At 44.2% G+C, this 17,218-nt stretch overlaps 1 protein-coding gene across 1 annotated transcript in view; it reads right to left on the reverse strand.

Annotated features, from left to right (window-relative positions):
* The window catches only part of camsap2a (calmodulin regulated spectrin-associated protein family, member 2a), a 35,053-nt gene that overhangs the window by 12,561 nt on the left and 5,274 nt on the right, over positions 1-17,218 (reverse strand). The window contains exons 3-6 of the mRNA XM_029500043.1: positions 8,550-8,711; positions 6,641-6,724; positions 1,803-1,944; positions 945-1,084 (exon numbers count right to left, since the gene is read on the reverse strand). Of these exons, the coding sequence (XP_029355903.1) occupies positions 945-1,084; positions 1,803-1,944; positions 6,641-6,724; positions 8,550-8,711 (528 nt within the window). The remainder of the gene's footprint in view (positions 1-944; positions 1,085-1,802; positions 1,945-6,640; positions 6,725-8,549; positions 8,712-17,218) is intronic.

The raw sequence follows: 17,218 nt of genomic DNA on the forward strand, positions 1-17,218 counted from the left end.
GGATATTGCTACAATATTATTACAACTGTTTTTGCACGACTAAGCATCAGTGTCATATTATCTCTTGAAGAATTTCAGCTCAGAGGCTATAAGCCTGTTTTTCACGTGTTGATGTTGGTGACCCGTCTATTGTGTCTGCTGACACTAACAGTCCTGCATCAAGGACACGCCTCCCAGACCAAACAGGTGGAGACGGACACGAGGACAAACACATCAAACCACCAGACCACATGCAAAAACACGGCTGAGGAGAAATGAAGTCATCCTCCGTCAGTTATCGAGTTGAATAACCTCAAAAATGCCAAATTTAGAAACTGAACTTGTTGCTGAAAATCAGCAGGAATATCCACAGAAGAGACAAAGTGTGATGGGAAAGAAAGAAGAAAGAAAACAAACACCAGCAAGCTGAGGAGGGAAAGAGGAGGAAAAGAAAGAAGAGAAACAGGGAAAGAGAAGACGGGCGGAGTGCAGCTCTCTGTCTGTGGTCGAGCCGACGGTTTTTCCACAGTGTGACTCACCACACTGGACCAGAGTCCCGTCTCCTGTTTCATGCTCCTCTTGGGCTGAATGACACCACATGCTTCTCTCATGTCTTCCTTCACCCATGAACCACCACAAACGGGATTCGCGTGACACAGAAATTCAGATTTGTCTCAGATATCTCACTCGGTCTTTAAATGAACACGACTTTTCTGGACTTTAGTTTAACAGCCATTTCACATCTGCTGCTGGAAAAGCTCCTTCCTGGGACAGATATTTCTCCGGGACAGTAAAAGCTTCAACCTCTCTGGACAACAACAAAACAGGACCAGCATCGTGAAGACACACAGAGCTTACTTCATGTTTGGAAACAACAGAAACTCCTTCACATGAAGGCGCTGATCTGTATTGATCCAGTAAAAGAGGACTGAGGGTCTGGACATGAGAGCGGATGGCAGCCGTACCTTGATGGTGGACGAAGCGTAGAGCATGTCCTCCAGGCTGAAGTGGCAGCAGCTGTTCAGGTTGTCTCTGCAGAAGTCCTGGATGAGCTGCAGGTTGTAGAGTCGGTCGGCCAGCGTCATGTTCTCCTTCAGGCAAACATCTGGAGGGGCAAAGGGGGCCATGAGGACTCAGGATCAGCGCCACACCAGGATGAATTAGATGATGTAAGCGCTGTCAGTCCAGATTATAATGATGTCGGAAAAATGGAGACCAATCAGGACAATGGACAATGGAGGGTCATCACTCGGTGGGCGTGGCCAGGTGTTAATCTTCACTGATTGATCTTTTGTTCTGTTGATGTTTTCAGTTTAGCTGAATAGTCTTTGTGTTTGTCTTTGTGTGTGTCTGTGTGTGTTGGGCTCATGATCATTTCACACTTCATCAGCAGGTGATGAGATTATGTGGCATCATTTATCTGACTGATCTTTGGTCTTGTGAATGAGCCAGACACACACACACACACACACACACACACACACAAAACACTCCGGAACTGCAATCCAAAGAAAATAATTTTTTTTGTGCTTTTAAAAAACAAACACTCTAAAAAGGGGGCGTTTTCTATAAATAATAAAACTCTGCTTCAGTATTTCTGGCTTCATGATGAGCAGGATCGTCTCTCTGCTTTCAAGGCACTCTTTAAAAGTCATCTCCTCTTTTGTTTTACTTTCTGATCTGATCTCCTGGACTGGTATAATAGATGCAGAACTTTAAACACCAAAGCGCTGACCTGCCCGGGTTTCCCTCACCTGGAAGTTATGGAGGATAAAAGCGTCTGTCAGCGTATACCCCAGTTACCCCCCAGTCTGGCTCCTTACCCTCCAGTGGCAGCAGCTGAGGGCAGTAGAAGTGCAGCAGAGCGCCCAGGGCCGAGCCGTCCGTGCTGTCCTTCAGCAGGTTGTCCACCGGGGGGATCCAGGGGACCGGCTGCGTGGAGGCCTGCTCCTTCCTGTACCGAGCCTGTGGGGCAGAAAGTGCCAACGTTACCCTTCACACATAAATGGCGCCGATTTGTTTCTTTTCTTTACCACAGTGAGTCATTTACGGAGCGACGCTGCGGCTATCTGAGGCAGCAGCTGCATTTAAAACCTCCTGCAGGCGTCATTACATTTACACACGAAGGCCACCGAACAGTTCTGCAGCCTCAACGCCAGAGCAGAATGAGAGCTCACTATATGTGATGGATTTTTCCAGATGGTGAGCTCTGATGCTGCAATAAAGATACAAACAATTATCCTGTCTGAGTATTTTCTATGAAACTGCTCAGTCTGTAGGTGCAGTAACCAGCTGCGTGAATCCACATCTAATGTTCGTGCTGAAACGGGACGCATCGACTCATTTTAAATGCTCCCAGTTATCTGACCTGCGAGGTGGAACGTTTTTGATCCAATCTCCTGCGACCTCCTCAGTGATTCACCTCAGGGTGTCGTCCCCCGCCAACAACAGCCGTAAACCAGCCACAACATTATGGGAAGTTTAAACAGCCCTGACTCTGCAGGTCTGGACTCCTGTAGACTTCTGAAGGTGTCCAGTGAGTCATTCTGTCTCCACGAAGACCTGGACTTGGTCTGAACCAGGTTCAGGTCGGTGCCATCCTCACACTTCATCATTTCTCTGCTTCAACATCAGCTTCAGGACTTAAAGTCCACCTGCTGCCAGACAGACCCCGCCCACTGACGGGTATCCATGGTAACAAGGTGATGCTACGGTCACGATAATATGGCTGATCGGCCTGCACGGTGTTCAGTGTGGCTTTGTGTTCATTGAACGTAACATTACATCACATGGTGGATCAACAGAGAAAATCTGAGACAGACGGGGGGGACAGGCAGGGGAGGAAGGACAGGAGGGGGGAGGCAGGACGGGTCACTATGGATTATTCAATGAAAGAGCAAAACTGACTTACAGGCACAAGCTTCATGTACCACTTGGTTGGGGACTGCAGCAGCAAAAGGACAAAAAACAAAACAACAACAACAACAAAGTTAGTGAGTTAGTGATGCGATTAGTAACACAAAGAGAGACACAAACTGAGTAAACCTGCGTGTTACAGCAAACCCCAAAACTGTGTTCGGTGCTGAGTTCAGGGCACACAGGACAGCAGAGTGTCGCAGGGGAAACCAAAAACTGTGTATAGACAAGAAGCCAGTGATGATAAAAAATACTCTGCACATCTTTGGACTGTGGGAGGAATCAAAACCGGGTCAGATGGTACCAAACCTGTTGGAGACCTTCATTTTTTTTTTACTGTGTTAGCTTTGTTTTATGAAGAAAAATAAATTTGGACAAACTAAATGAGTACGCTGCATTTCTTCAGCGCGTCAGATCATTTTTCGTGCTTTCATGTGCAGAGTAATGACATTAGAAAGAAGGGGACACCTCATGGCACCACCAAAAACCTGGAGATGTATCTAAACAAGAAAAAAGCATCTAAAGTAGGAACCAAACAACAACCTGAGAGGATAAAACCCTCGTCTCAGTAAAAACTCATTCCCACACATCAAAGAGCCGATGTGGCCGGCGACACCTCCACTTCAAAGGGACGCCGCCGCTCGAGAAGATACAGACACTTACTGAACCCCCCTCCTAAAAAATAAATATTCAAGGTAGTGAGAGGATGAAAAGATCGATTGAGGACTTCTGGGATCCTCCTGATTTGATTTATGTTGCAGCTGCTTCAGTGACAGACAGCCTGATGATCCTCATCACCGCTTCGGTTTGTTTATTTGAGGAGACGTTTTTTAACAAACGAAGCGATTCTGACTGATTTCATAACAACGTTCAGATTCCTGAGCGCTCTGCAGACCTTCTGTCCTCACTTCAGCTCTCCAAGAGAAACGTCCAACGAGCTGCACTCTTTTCTGGGCCAAGCTGAACATTTGGTTGACGGGGAGGGGGCTCGGATCAGGCTGTGGACGATCCTTCCTTAGTTTGTCAGTGAAATACGGTTTGGATCGTAGAATCTTCTGTCTGATACCTCAAGACTCGGAACATTAATTCAGAACTAATCTTCAAGAAAAACACAACCTGTATATTTGTTCTTTTCACAGTGACTATAAAACTTCCTCAAGCTGGGGGCCCCGCGTCTGCCCCCCCCCCGGCTGAGCTTCCAGACGCTGGTTAGTCACAGCTCCGAGGCCAGGGGAGAGGAAGCTGAAGAAATGATCTCACCGAGAGGGCCCCTGGAGAGAAGCAGGGCATCCATCCATCATCTCCTTACAGAACAACCCCCCCACTTCAATCATCAGCCTCCTTCCATCTACGTTCATCCTCTGTGACTCACACAGCAGTGACGCTGTAAAGATGGGGGGGTAAGAACAGGATGGATGGAGCTGCTGGAATCAGCACAAAAAATTTTGTTCATTACTTTTATTTTTTCAGGGTGCTTCTGACTGAGAGGTGAAAATCAAGAGTTCAATAAATAAATAAAGTGTTTCCAAACAGATGGAGGAAAACATCAGACGCAGGAATAAAACTGACCTCGAGCATCCGATTCACTTTACAAAGTGATTCCTTTGGGCCTTTTTATGTCCTTTCATATTTTGATAGGACAGTTTAGACAGAACCTATTTAGGCTTCAGAAAAAAGAAAAAAATAAGAAGTGTGTTTGACCTGCTGACACGGCGGGTCGTTACGTAACGTGTCTGCGTGAAGGTTCAATCAATGCCGTGCTGAGAGGCTCAGCACATCTCAATACCAGATCTGTTTATCAGTTTCATTTGTTTACTGTTGAAATCAAATTCAACTTCGAACCTGTTTTTTTTTTTTGAGCTATGAATGAAACTGTATACTTTGTGTCTGCTGCAGCTGAATTTGTCAGATTGTGTTTCCGATGTGTCTCTCAACGCAAACACTGACTTCATTAAGTGAGTTTGACTTTCACCCCAGTTCAGACAAGAACATCAGCCATAAGGTAAGCTGTAGGGCACACGCACACACACAACAACAACTGAAGGGCCAACGACCCAGCTGGGGGGCCAAACATGTCAGGGATGCTGCACTGTGAGAGAAAAAAGTGTGCGGTGTAACTTTTGTTCTGTTTATCAAGCATGAAAAAAAAAAAAAACAACTTCCTGATGAGGTCACTTATTTCAGATTCACCTTCAGCAGATAAAAAGCGTGTGTCTTCCTGTGTGTGTTTGTGCGTGACAGCTGAGGTTTGCACTGCTGCGTCTGCACACTGACTGTTCAGATCAGCATCAAACACTGTGGAGGTCTGCACAGCCCTGGGACAGACACACACACACACACACACACACACACACACACACACACACACACACACACACAATGCAATGCTCCAAACGAGCTCCCTGCATGCTAAAGTTGCTGTGACAGGGTTGCAGTATTTTCTCTGAGGTTAACCTTCAAACTGAGCCGCATCGCTGCCAGTTTTATGTCCCAGACAGAGAGGAGGCGAGGACAGCAGGCCTGACCGAGGAACGGGGTCGAGGATGGGTCTGAGGAAAAGAGGATGATGTTGAACTTTGGAGGTCAAAGTCGGCGAATGGTTCCTTTGCAGAAAGAAGAAGTGAAGGCGGACGTAAGAGAGGAATGAAAAGAGCAAACTGCTGCTGATTAGACATTTGACTTTGTGTTCAAGCTGTTCAAGACTCATTAACATCCTCAGTATTTGAAAACCACAAAAGACACTCCTCCAAATAAACAAACAAACACACACAACGCTCTCCTCCGATGTCTGCTGTGTCGGGGTGATGGTTGGTGGTTGCCATGCCAACTCTGACTCCCACCATCAGACCATAATATCAAACTTAGCTTCACCTCGATGGAGTCACGAGGACACAAACACACAGATTATCCCCGAGGAGAAGCCGTTCTCCTGACAATGACTGATCTTAAAACATAATAGTCATAATATTAAAATTCAATCAGTCCAATCAATGACCTTCCTCTGGCTCTCTTTCTCAGGTTAACTCATTTCTGCCGTAGTAAGACTTCAGGTGAAACTTCACCAAAAAAGGCAAAAATGCTGCCTGATTAAAAAAAACAAAACAAAAACAAAACCAAAAACTAAAAATTTTCCTGGTGTCATAATGAGATATTAAACATACAGTCATGTTATCTAATGTCATTTCTGGGCTCGCCTGCAGCAACACAAACCAGAGAGACGGGAAGATTACACGTTAATTACAGACTTAGCGCTCGCTTGCACACACGCAGACATGACTGTGAAATTTAGAAGTGTGAAACGCATTAAGTTAATAGATGAAATGCTTTGAGGGATTTTACACTGATTCATTTCCAGTGAATTCATTATGCAGTTGATCGATGAATGATTTAACGCTGATGCAGAATCAGCAGATTACTGTGCAGAGGCAGAGCGTCCTACAGCATATAACGGATGGGAACTGGACCCTGGCTGGAGGAAAGTGATCTGCTGGTTCAGGTACAAATAAAGTCAAAAGTGTCTTTATTTTTCATCAGCTCAAAACAGAAAGAGCTCCATCGAAAGCTCGATGCCAGCCTCGGGGAGTTAAACAGCTCAGGATCCGTGGAGGACTCGAAGTGACCCAGAGGTCTGGGACAAAACCAGTCCGGATCAGAACGCTGCTGTAAATCTATTCAACGTAGCTGAGCTTGTCGTGTTTGTGTGTGGTTAAAGCGGCGCGATGGGTCAGGATAGAAAAACACCCACCCGAGGACTCCCAGCAGGCTCGGCACCCTGCGTCTCCTTCTTCCTCTGCTCCTGAGCCAAGATGTCCTTCAGGTACTCGTTCACCTGGAGACAAAGAGCCGGAAAAGGCTTCAGTTTCAACGCACCGTTTCATTCAATCCCTGATTTTTAATTGTAGTTGAAATCCAGCGTTTCTGTAATCACACGTTTTAGGATTTTCTGAATCAACAGTCATTTGAATTTAATCAGAACGACTCAATCCTGAAGATCTCCTCAAGTTCATGTGGATCAAGTTAAAGCAGGAATCAGATGGTAAGCTGCTGATTTTTTTGGACCTTTGGATTTGGGTCCGGATGGGATCTCATGCAGAGAGCCATATGTTGGAGAAGTAGGACTCCATGACCACACCTCCTGTGTGTGTGTGCCTGTGTGTGTGTGTGCGTGTGTGTGTGTGTGTGTGTGCGTCTGTCTGTATGTGTGCGTGCGTGTGCGTGCGTGTGCGTGCGTGCGTCTGTCTGTTTGTGTGTGTGTGTGCTTGTGTGTTTGTATGTGTATGTGTGTGTGTGTGTGCGTGCGTGCGTCTGTCTGTTTGTGTGTGTGTGTGCTTGTGTGTTTGTATGTGTGTGTGTGTGTGTGTGCGTGTGTGTGTGTGTGTGTGTGTGTGTGTGTGTGTGTGTGTGTGTGTGTGTGTGTGCGTGCGTGCGTGTGTGTGTGTGTGTGTCTGGCAGCGGCCCAGCATTCCTACCAGAGGAATGTAAACAGGCTGAGCTCTGTATCCCTGTATGGAGGAGCCATCTGCACATGTTCACAACTACACACCGTTTCCTTTGTGATTCAGAAAAGATGATTTATACTTTTCATGCAAAGGCTGCGAATAAATATTTTGTATATTTGTGTTAAAAATAAACACAGACATTTGCAGATATAAGAAGCTGCACTGGACATGAGAGTCAAACTGTGAATGAATTCTGTGTGAAACATCTGAACTGCACTGAAAAAATGATTTTGTGGTGTAGAAATATTTATTAGGTTAACTGTCACAATATTTTCTTTCTAATTATATCAGTGAGAAGTAAAACTGTGCATGTTATCCATGTAAAGAGTTTTACTGTGTATTTTCAGTTAATATTCAAATGTTTCACAGTCTGCACATGAACGTAGAAATACCAAAGAAGCGTTAGCAGTTCTGCAGAGCCGTCTGAAATCAGCTTTTATTTGTCACATTAGTTTTTTCAGTTTTTACTGTCTGTTTTTAGCATTTTACGCAATTAATTAATTAATTAATTTAAATGTCATTTTAAAGAAAAAAAGAAACGTATACCTGCAAGTAAAGTTTACTTGGTGATCGCCCTTGTAGAATTTCTACGTGCAAAACTTTCCGAGGTTTTTCTATTCTAGGGTTTTTTTATTTCCGAGTAAATAAAACTCCACATTTTTTTCAGTGTGCTTCTGTTTGATGACCATCAAGCTTCCACGGTATGCTGAGAGGAAGCACGTGATTCTCTACGGACAGATTTCATGGGAAACGTGACAGTCTGTTCTCGCACACACAGACAGGGAGCGTAGTTCATGATGTACATGTCCACTGTCAGTGCACGTGACAGACGGTGGCGAACTCTTTGTACAGAATGTGCAGCTCAAACAAACAACACGATGACCTGCCTCCGTTCAGATGAACTATGTCTCATACATAACTTTCAGAACTGGGTGCGCATTCCATTTTTTGGCCTAACCCTACGCTCACTCACCTGTCACTCAAAGCAGCCACACCTTCACGTATGCAGGACGTTGATGAGATGTTAACAGGTGAGTTCCATAAGAATGGCAGAATGGCCTTTTTCTGGTATATATAACTTAACTTTGTTTGGGTTATAGATCACAGTCGAGACGTCAGGAATCCGCTGCAGGAGGACGAAGTTGGAGCACTCACCTGGTTGATCCAGGTGGTCACTGCGTCTTCGGTATCATACGGCGTTTCCACCTCAGGGTTCCCAGATGAGCGCTGAGAAACACAGGCCATCACCTTCTCTGCACTCACAGCCTCCACCGTGTACGCCATCATCAGAGTGTCGATCATCGCCAGATGGGCGCTCTGGAAGAAGGAAGGGTTTAAAGATTAAAATAAAAAAAAGTTACTTTCACACTAAATGGAATTATATGAACTCTAAATTCTTCTTTCACATCTTTTACAGATTAGAAATGATTTTCAGAACTTCCATTCATGTGACTGAAGAAAATATGATCATCTCCCTAACAAACAATCAGGAACACAGATGGCTCAGATCTGAGCAGACAAACCTTCTCATTTCATGTGAGAAGGGTCAGAAAGCTTGAAGATGAAGAAGAATGTTTGATGTCAGCAGTTTACCTGAGTCTGACATCAGGTTTGATGGATGTAGACTAAACAGCAGTAACTTCAGACGATCATAAAATGGTTTGTCTCTGTTCTGATGTAAACTGGGAAGCCCTGGACCTGAACTCCAAAGTCTGGCACTGCACTGCACTGTGTGACTCCGCCTTCGTTCCCATATTCCCTGATGGTTGTTGCCCTGGAAATGAGTACATCCATTCCTGGTTACACGACCCACTTTGCTCATAGCGACTGCCGGCCTTTCAGAAACCTGATAACGAGGCTAATTAGGCTGCATGTCATCGATGTCACTGAGCAGACAAACACGTTAGCTGCTTCCCTGCAGCTGAAGACAGACGGTGCCACCGTCGGTCCACGTCGCTCAACAGGTGGATCCTTCACACCCCAACGTATCCCAGTAAGGCAGCAAAAAACACGGCGATGATGCAGACGCAGCGATAGATCTACTCCATCCATAACTCTCACTCTGTCAAAATGAAACTGCTCAGAAATACAGAATCACATTTCCCTTCCTCTCCTGAAATTGAAAGGAAACGAGGAATAGAGCACAATATCACTGCAGCATGTAAACATGTTTGTGTAATCATTCTCAGGCCTTTAATGTGCATTGTGAATGTCGGCATGACAGACAGTATCTCTATCTTTTCATTCAAATGACGCATTTATGCTTTAGTGGCATATTCTTAATCCATAATGTTGAGTCGTGTCCAATAAACCAATTCATTACTATCCTTCATCTGTGAGCGTGAACACAGTCACACAAGTCAAATGTGCGAAACAAGCCTGAAATGGACAATTAGACAACCTGCACCTACAATTAAAACACAATGAAAACTTCCAGCCGCTGCATTGAGCACGTCTGTCATCTTTCTGTATGAAGAAAAAGTAAAAGACAACATGAAAGGTATTCAAAAAGAGGAGAAATAACGTTACACCAGGACAGTCACACAGCTGAAAGCAGTATGGTGTGTAATCTGCGTACTCCAGCTCCTGTTGTGAGTCCTTACTGTCTTGTGTATCCAGCGTGAAACTCTCAGGGATCAGGCAGCCAAATATTTATACTGAGGCAGCAGCTTTTCCATGAGCTAATCCAATTAATCAGCCGTAAAGTGGAGGAGGCTTTAAAGACCCACGATGATGCTCCGCCGTTCAATAAAAGATAAAAGGTTTTTTTTCTCATTTGGAAAATGAGTGTTTGTTGACCGAAAGCAGCTGTAACGTGTTTGTGAAGTTCAGTGACACATGAGCATGCAGAATAACAGTTAGAGTCGTCCGTTTTATTACAGTTAATGCGCTCTTTAGCTCTGAAATGATCAAAACGCACTCACTGCTATCTTTCCAACATCGCTGAAGACAAACCAGTCCCATTTAATAACACACTGCTGAAGTGTTTCCTCTTCGCCTTCATTTAGTCTGTCTAAGCACAAATGCAAAACATTATCTTAGATGCAAACAAACGAACTAATACGCAGTTACAAATGCACTCTGTAAATACCACACAACAAAGTGTTGGACTCCGGGGAGTCTTCTCTGTTGTGGTCTGATGTGAAAAAAAATGACAGTGAGGTGAATTAATCTTGTTTACTAGACCAGAAATGTGCAGTCTGTAATCAGACTGAGTGGATCCAGGCTGCTGTGTGTGTGACGTTCATGTGATGTATTTCTGTAGTTTTTACTTCAACTGACAAACATCGGCCGACACACTTTCCTTGTTTCGGAGTTGAGTTTGATGACTTTTTCAGGAGTCGCAGAGGAGCATCGAGGCGCTGAAGGACCCAAACGAGGGTGTAGTTAGTTTGACTCTTGGGATCAGAAAGAATAGTGTGTGAGCTGCTTGTGCATCATGACTAAACTATGGAGAGGCTGACGTTTTTCTTTCATCCCCCCAAAATTATTATCCAGCATTTCATGACAGGATGAAACTCCTGGTTCATCATTTACAGCTGCAGTTCTGCTGTTTGAATCAACGTCAGTGTGTCCAAGCTGATCTGTTACTGATCTATTATACAGGTGCAGTTCAGATAAACCTTTCTGATAATGGCAGCTTTACTTCTTACTTGGATAAATTTGGATAATTCTGCTACTGAGTTGAAGAAACAGACTGCCTGACCATGTGCAGATGTCAGATGAAAAGTGGAGGGAGGAAGAGTCGAGCTTTCTAACCTTTACGTTAGCTGAGCACAGACCATCTGATCTCCTTCTGCATTATTTAACTTCACCTTCAGCTGCACGGATCCAAACTTGGTGCTGCGAGAGGGAGAAATGTTACTAATTCACCCCAAGACAATGAAAATGATTTATTTATGATTTATTCATGAACATTCAGATTTTTAGTTTTATTTTGTGTCCATTACTCTTGTATTGATTTCTCAGGGGTAAGATGCTCCTTCATGGTCAATATCCTGTTTTTATTGTGCTGCCTCTTTGTATTTTCATCTGGGGAAATAGGCAAAGACTCTTCATCTTTAATACGACACCTCAGTGGAAAAGGAGGACTGAAAATCCACCGTAGAAGCCCGATTTAACATCGCACAAAGGAAGTGCAAATAAGAACTGCAGCGACCTACAGAAGACAGTGTGCGGTGCGTTTCACCTCGCTGTTGTGCGTCGGTTGTAAATAAACTAAAATCTGTGTTGTCAGAGCTGTGAGCTGCTTGTTGAGAACCAGATATTCCTAACAGAGGACGTGCATCACTTCACGTGATGTGAACATCTCCTTTTAGGAAATATTAAAATCGACAGGGTGACTTTATTCTTCTGCAAAAGGATCTGAATGGATATAATCACTGATGTCTTTATGTGATTATCATTTCAAAGCCACTGGGCTACCAAGCGACCACCGGAGTGCAAAGTTTCACTTATTGTTCAGGATAATCCCAAAAGTTTCTTGTCGTCACAAAGAGAAGGGAGCAGAAAACCTCTGCAGTGCAGTCTCCTGGTTCTCCGCGGGACTCTACGCAGTGAATCAACACGAGCTCAGGGGTGATGTAATATTGAAATGTAGTCTGTTTTTAGAATTACAGCTCCAGACCCAGAGCCTCCACGCTGGGGGGAATCTGTCTAGCTTCAGGTATCTTCACGCCAAGTCAGCTGGACATGGAAAAGCACTCAGCTGAGCCGCTGGTCTTTATTTAAAGGTCAGCATAAATACAGTGAAGCAGCAGGAGGAAGAAAAAGCTTCAACTGTTTCAAAATATGCAAATATTTTTTTACAATTCAAGAGCTAGGCTTCCAGTTTTCCCCATCAGCCTGATTCTTTGTTCGTACATGACCTTTATTTTTTGCAGGACAGCCTTCATTCACTTTCTGTAGCAGTTCTGAGAAAAACAGTTTTCATTTCGCAGGCCAAGAAGCAAAATACTGAAAGTATATAAACGGTCGTGAAATGGAGGCTGCGGTTCCTCACCTGGTAGAGAGTTTAGCATTCAGGCTCAGTGTAACCTGCGGCCCTTAGTTTGATATCAACTGTCTTTCCTCCCCCAACTTTCCTGTCTCTCTCTGGAGTTATAATGAAGACATAAAAAAGCACGACGGCGTCGTCCAGATTGTCCCTCTGGGAGAAGCTGCACCTGATCCAGGATCTACGACACAGCACCCCTTCACTTTCACCATTTATCCATCCTTCCTGTTTCAGGGCGGTGCACCTTGGAACGATCTCCAGACTGCTCATAACGCTGCAGTTTTCTCCTGCACAGAAGGGCAATTTTTAATTTTGACCATTTCTCTTCTTATTGTCAGGAGCCTTTTTGGAAGAAGATCAACTTCTTTTTCAGTGTTTCTTTTAAAATGGAGAGCTGGCATGAGTCCTTCTAACAGTCTGAGCTGAAATAAAAACGCTCTTTCTCTCTTTGACACACACTCACACAGACTAACACTCATGTGCACATTTGGATTCACAAAATACCAACTGTGAGGTCTGGCATCATTTGTGGGAAAGGAGCTTTTAAGCAGAATACCTTCCCCCTCCATATGCTCCGAGTCCAACCTAGCAATTATACGGAAACCTCAAAGCTAACCTTAGAACACTATCTGGGACCAGCATCACGGCGACCAGCCAGGCTGACCTACCCTGCACTCCAAATCCTTCCTTCATGTTTGAAAAGGCTCTCCGGTTTGAAGCTGTTTCATATGTGGACGGTGATAAGACCCGATGGTTGATTTCATTTAAAGGTAAACATCCCTTAGTTCACCTGGAGAAAAAAGCTTGTCTATTTAAATTCAGCTCCGTCTGTTATCGCTGCAATACTTTCATTCACTTCATCATATATGTTGAAATATTTCAATTCTCTTTAAGTTGTAGTCTTCAGCGAACGCAGACATTGGAACAGGTTAAACATTTGATCTCATCTCAGGAAATGGGATTTCTGTGTTAATCAGAGTATGTGGCTGAATCTGCATCTGCATTAATTCATTTTGGATTATGTGTCAGTCAGTGAAAGAGAGAATCAGGTGAATGAAATCATCCAGACCTGAGGAAGATTTATCAGAAAATCCCTGCTTTAAATTCTGAAGAGAAAATGGTTTGATTTCTTTATTATAATATAAAGCTTAGGAGCTTTATCCTGTGAAAGATGTTAAAGACATGCTTTAATATTTAAATTAAAATTTCAACTATGGCTCCGACTGCAGTGAGATAACTTCATTGTTCTGAGTGTTACATCATAAAAAGTAGTAGACTGGTAAAACTGGAAATAAAATGAATGACTGAGTGCAGATTTCTTCAGACTGAGCCTGCAGACGCTCAGCTCAGATCTTTATGTTCAGTCCTCAGAGCAGATCTGAACTAAGATTAACTCGCCTGGTGAACAGAACCAGGAGCTGTTTCCTCTGAAAAATCAATAAATAAATAAAAAAATAGGCTCATTTGTTTTCTAATTTGATAAAGTTAAATATGTCACAGCGTTGTGTTGCATTGTTTGTAACATGAGTATTGCGGTGCTGCAGAAACGTCATCATATCTAGACCTTAAAGTGTTCTCCACGTGGTGCAGACTCAGACTGTTCAACCATCCTGTTCTTCCAAACCAAACAGAAAACAAACTGAATACCTAAATCACAGCACAGAGATCTCAGAATGTGCTCCCTGGCCATCCATCCATTCTGTTCTGCCCTCTTTGTTCTGACATCAAGGAGGAGAAGAAGGAGCGGGGGAGCCGGTTCTTTTTTTTTTTGGGTTTCTGTGCTTCACCCAGTTTGTGCGCCGCACACCGATGTGTGCCTTATTGTGTGCGTTTGTTTGTGAGATGCTGCTCGTGGAAATGCTGCCTGTCCGCTTGTATGAATCCAGCATTTCAGCATTCTCTGTCTCAGAGCCCGCTGGTGCTCTTTTCTATTACAACCCCCACCACACACGTGCACACACGTTCACACTGCACATGTGACATATGCAAGCACAGGCGCCCCCCCACTTTTGCACCCACCGACACACACATGCGCGCGCACAGCACCCTGCCCACCGTAGTGTAACCATGGAAACGGCGCGCCTGCCCAGTCAGCGTTGTGATGGAGGAGGATGGAGGAGAGACGAACAGGAAGGAAGCGTGCTCACCTCTATTTGATCAGACAATCTGTTTTTCAACCAATTCAGAGGATTAAATATCAATGTAATTATGTTTTTGTTGTTACGATGTTACGTTCGTCTTGGTTCATTTTAAGACTCTTCCCAATTTCTTTGTTTATTTTATTTATTACAGATTCTACATTATTAAAAAAAATAGAAGACACACATTTAAACGAGCAGATGATGATTTTGGTCGTTCCCTCCAGAGCAGCCTGGTTTCCACTGGAGCTGCAGAATACATCTGTTAAGGTCACATTTGAAAGCCTTCTCTGACGTAAGAGTGATAATGAAGCCGCCTGTTTTATAGCTGTGCTGAGACACAGTCACAGAGACGGCTCACATGTACACCGTAAAGCTACTAAACCAGAGAAGGTCGACTCTGATTCCTCTGACTGTACTCAATATTCACAGCAGCTCCAGGACACGCTTTACTACACTTTTATTAAATATTAAAGCTGTGACATCATACGCAGCACCCGATGAAACCCTGCTCGGATTTAAGAGACAATTTATTTCAGCTGCACAACCCATCCATTAACTATTCTGCTTATGATTAAAAGACAAAGAGCCGTTCACCCTCACATCTCTGGTCCACACAGAAAGACCCCAGACTTGAACCTTCTTGCTGTGAGGCGACAGCACTAACCACTGCTCCACCGTGCCTCCCAACACGACCGTCCTGTACCTCAGTGTGAGCAGAATTTCAGGAGCTACAGATTTAGACTCTGTGTCAGGTTGATTACACCAGCTAAGACAAAGGTTTTCAATTTAAAGTCAGCTGCCACTTCAAAGAGAACACAGCGGAGAATCAGCAGGATCAAACTTTGCAATCAAAGCCTTTTTTTAATGATATTTCTGGAAAATGGCGCTCACAGCGGTGCTTCACGTGGGCTTTAATGTTTAACACTATAATAATATTTTCAGATCCTGAGCCCGCCCACACATCGCTCCATCTCTCTCTCTCCTTGAGCGGCACAAGTGGAGGAGAGAGTCAGAATGTGTGGAGGCAGCCGAGTAGGCGGCGAGCGCGAGCTGAGGCCTTCGCCTTAACATGTGGGAATCCTTCACATGGCTGAAGACAGAAGGGTGAGTGGGAAGGCCAGTGACAGAGAGAGAGAGAGAGACGCAGAGGCAGAAAAAGTAAGACATCAGTGAATGTGCTCAGTTATGACATGTCAGACACGATGTCAGCAGCATCTGACTGACCCACTGAAGCTCCAACACCCTCCACAGTTCATTCTGCTTGTAATTTTATTCTGAATGCAAAGTGCTGAGTTTAAAAAGAAAAAAGCTCAGACACTTGGCTAAAATGCCACAAAGCGACATTTAAAGACGTCGCTGGCCGTCTGATCCAGAGCAGCTTGCAGTGAAAACAGCAGGAACGAGCTCAGGAGCAAGAGTCCAGAAGAAATGCCTTTTTTTGCCTCGTTTCTCTGATTTCCAGGCTGCCATGGAGCTCAGTGTGAACAGTCACTCTGTTGTTGAACTTAAAACACCTGAGCTGCTGCTCTAGTGTGCAGCAGGAAGCCTGAAGCACAGAGACAGTTTCGAAATCTCATTTTTGAAAAGACAACCGATGGCTACGACTGCTGCTTTGGATGAAATCGTCTTCAAAAATGGGAGGAAGGAAAAAAGGGGGATGGGAGGTGAAGAGGACATTTACTGTACGATGGAAGGGAATGTGGAAGAGCTGAGGAGAAAGGAAGAAGGAGGGAGGAGATAAGGAAAGGCTGAGGGAAATGTGTGGAAATGAAGTGAGGAAATAAATGGAAAGCGGAGAAGGGCAAGAAGGAGTTTGAGAATTAATGAGAGAGGGAAGGAGAATGAAGACAGATAAGGATGACGCCAGAGTGACGGAGAAGACGTGAGAACAAAACAAGTGCTGCAGGATGGAAGGTTTAAATGTGGTGGAATGCAGAAAGAGAAGATGAAAAATGTGCTTTCACAGCTCAATTTCACATTCAGAGCAACCAGCTCCGTCACCAACACACACACCAACGTGATTCGTGTCGGGCTGAAGACGTTTTCAGCTTTGGACTGATATTCCAGAAACAAACCAGTGCTGTTGTGTTAACACGCTGGAGAACACACTGTGTGAAATCACACACAGACACACACAACATGAGCTTTAACTGATATGATGGTTTTGTGAGATCAGCAAACCGCATGGAAACCACAACAAAACTTAAATAAATTTCGAATTAGCATAGAAGGGAAATTAAAACCAGCAAGAATCTACCAACAGACTGCAGGCGTACTGTGTGCTAATTACGTCTCAATTGCAATTCACTGAAGCAATGAAGCCTCCCATTGAGATTCTGCCCTAAAATAATGAGAATGGCTCTCTGTCGTTCGACAGGCTGCTTGTAAAGTCGTCTGTGTGGTGAGAGGCCGAGATGGAGGGCTTCAGGTAAAACTCAGCAATCAGCTGGACTCTCCACTCTCTTTTGGATCAGTACATTAACACTTCTGCTGTCTCCCTTTTCATTTTCTGTTTTCCTTTTGTTCAGATGTTTAACTGGTGTGCAGCATTTGGTTCTTTTCCTGCACGAATACAGTGTTTTGTCTTTCATGAACGACTGACGGGCAAATAGAAAAAGAGAAAACTCGTTTAAACAATTTGTGTGCCGAACTGACCAAAGGGATAAGCATTTCATCGATTATGGCGG

The sequence above is a fragment of the Echeneis naucrates genome, chromosome 4 (genome assembly GCF_900963305.1).
Source record: "Echeneis naucrates chromosome 4, fEcheNa1.1, whole genome shotgun sequence".
NCBI lineage: Eukaryota > Metazoa > Chordata > Actinopteri > Carangiformes > Echeneidae > Echeneis > Echeneis naucrates.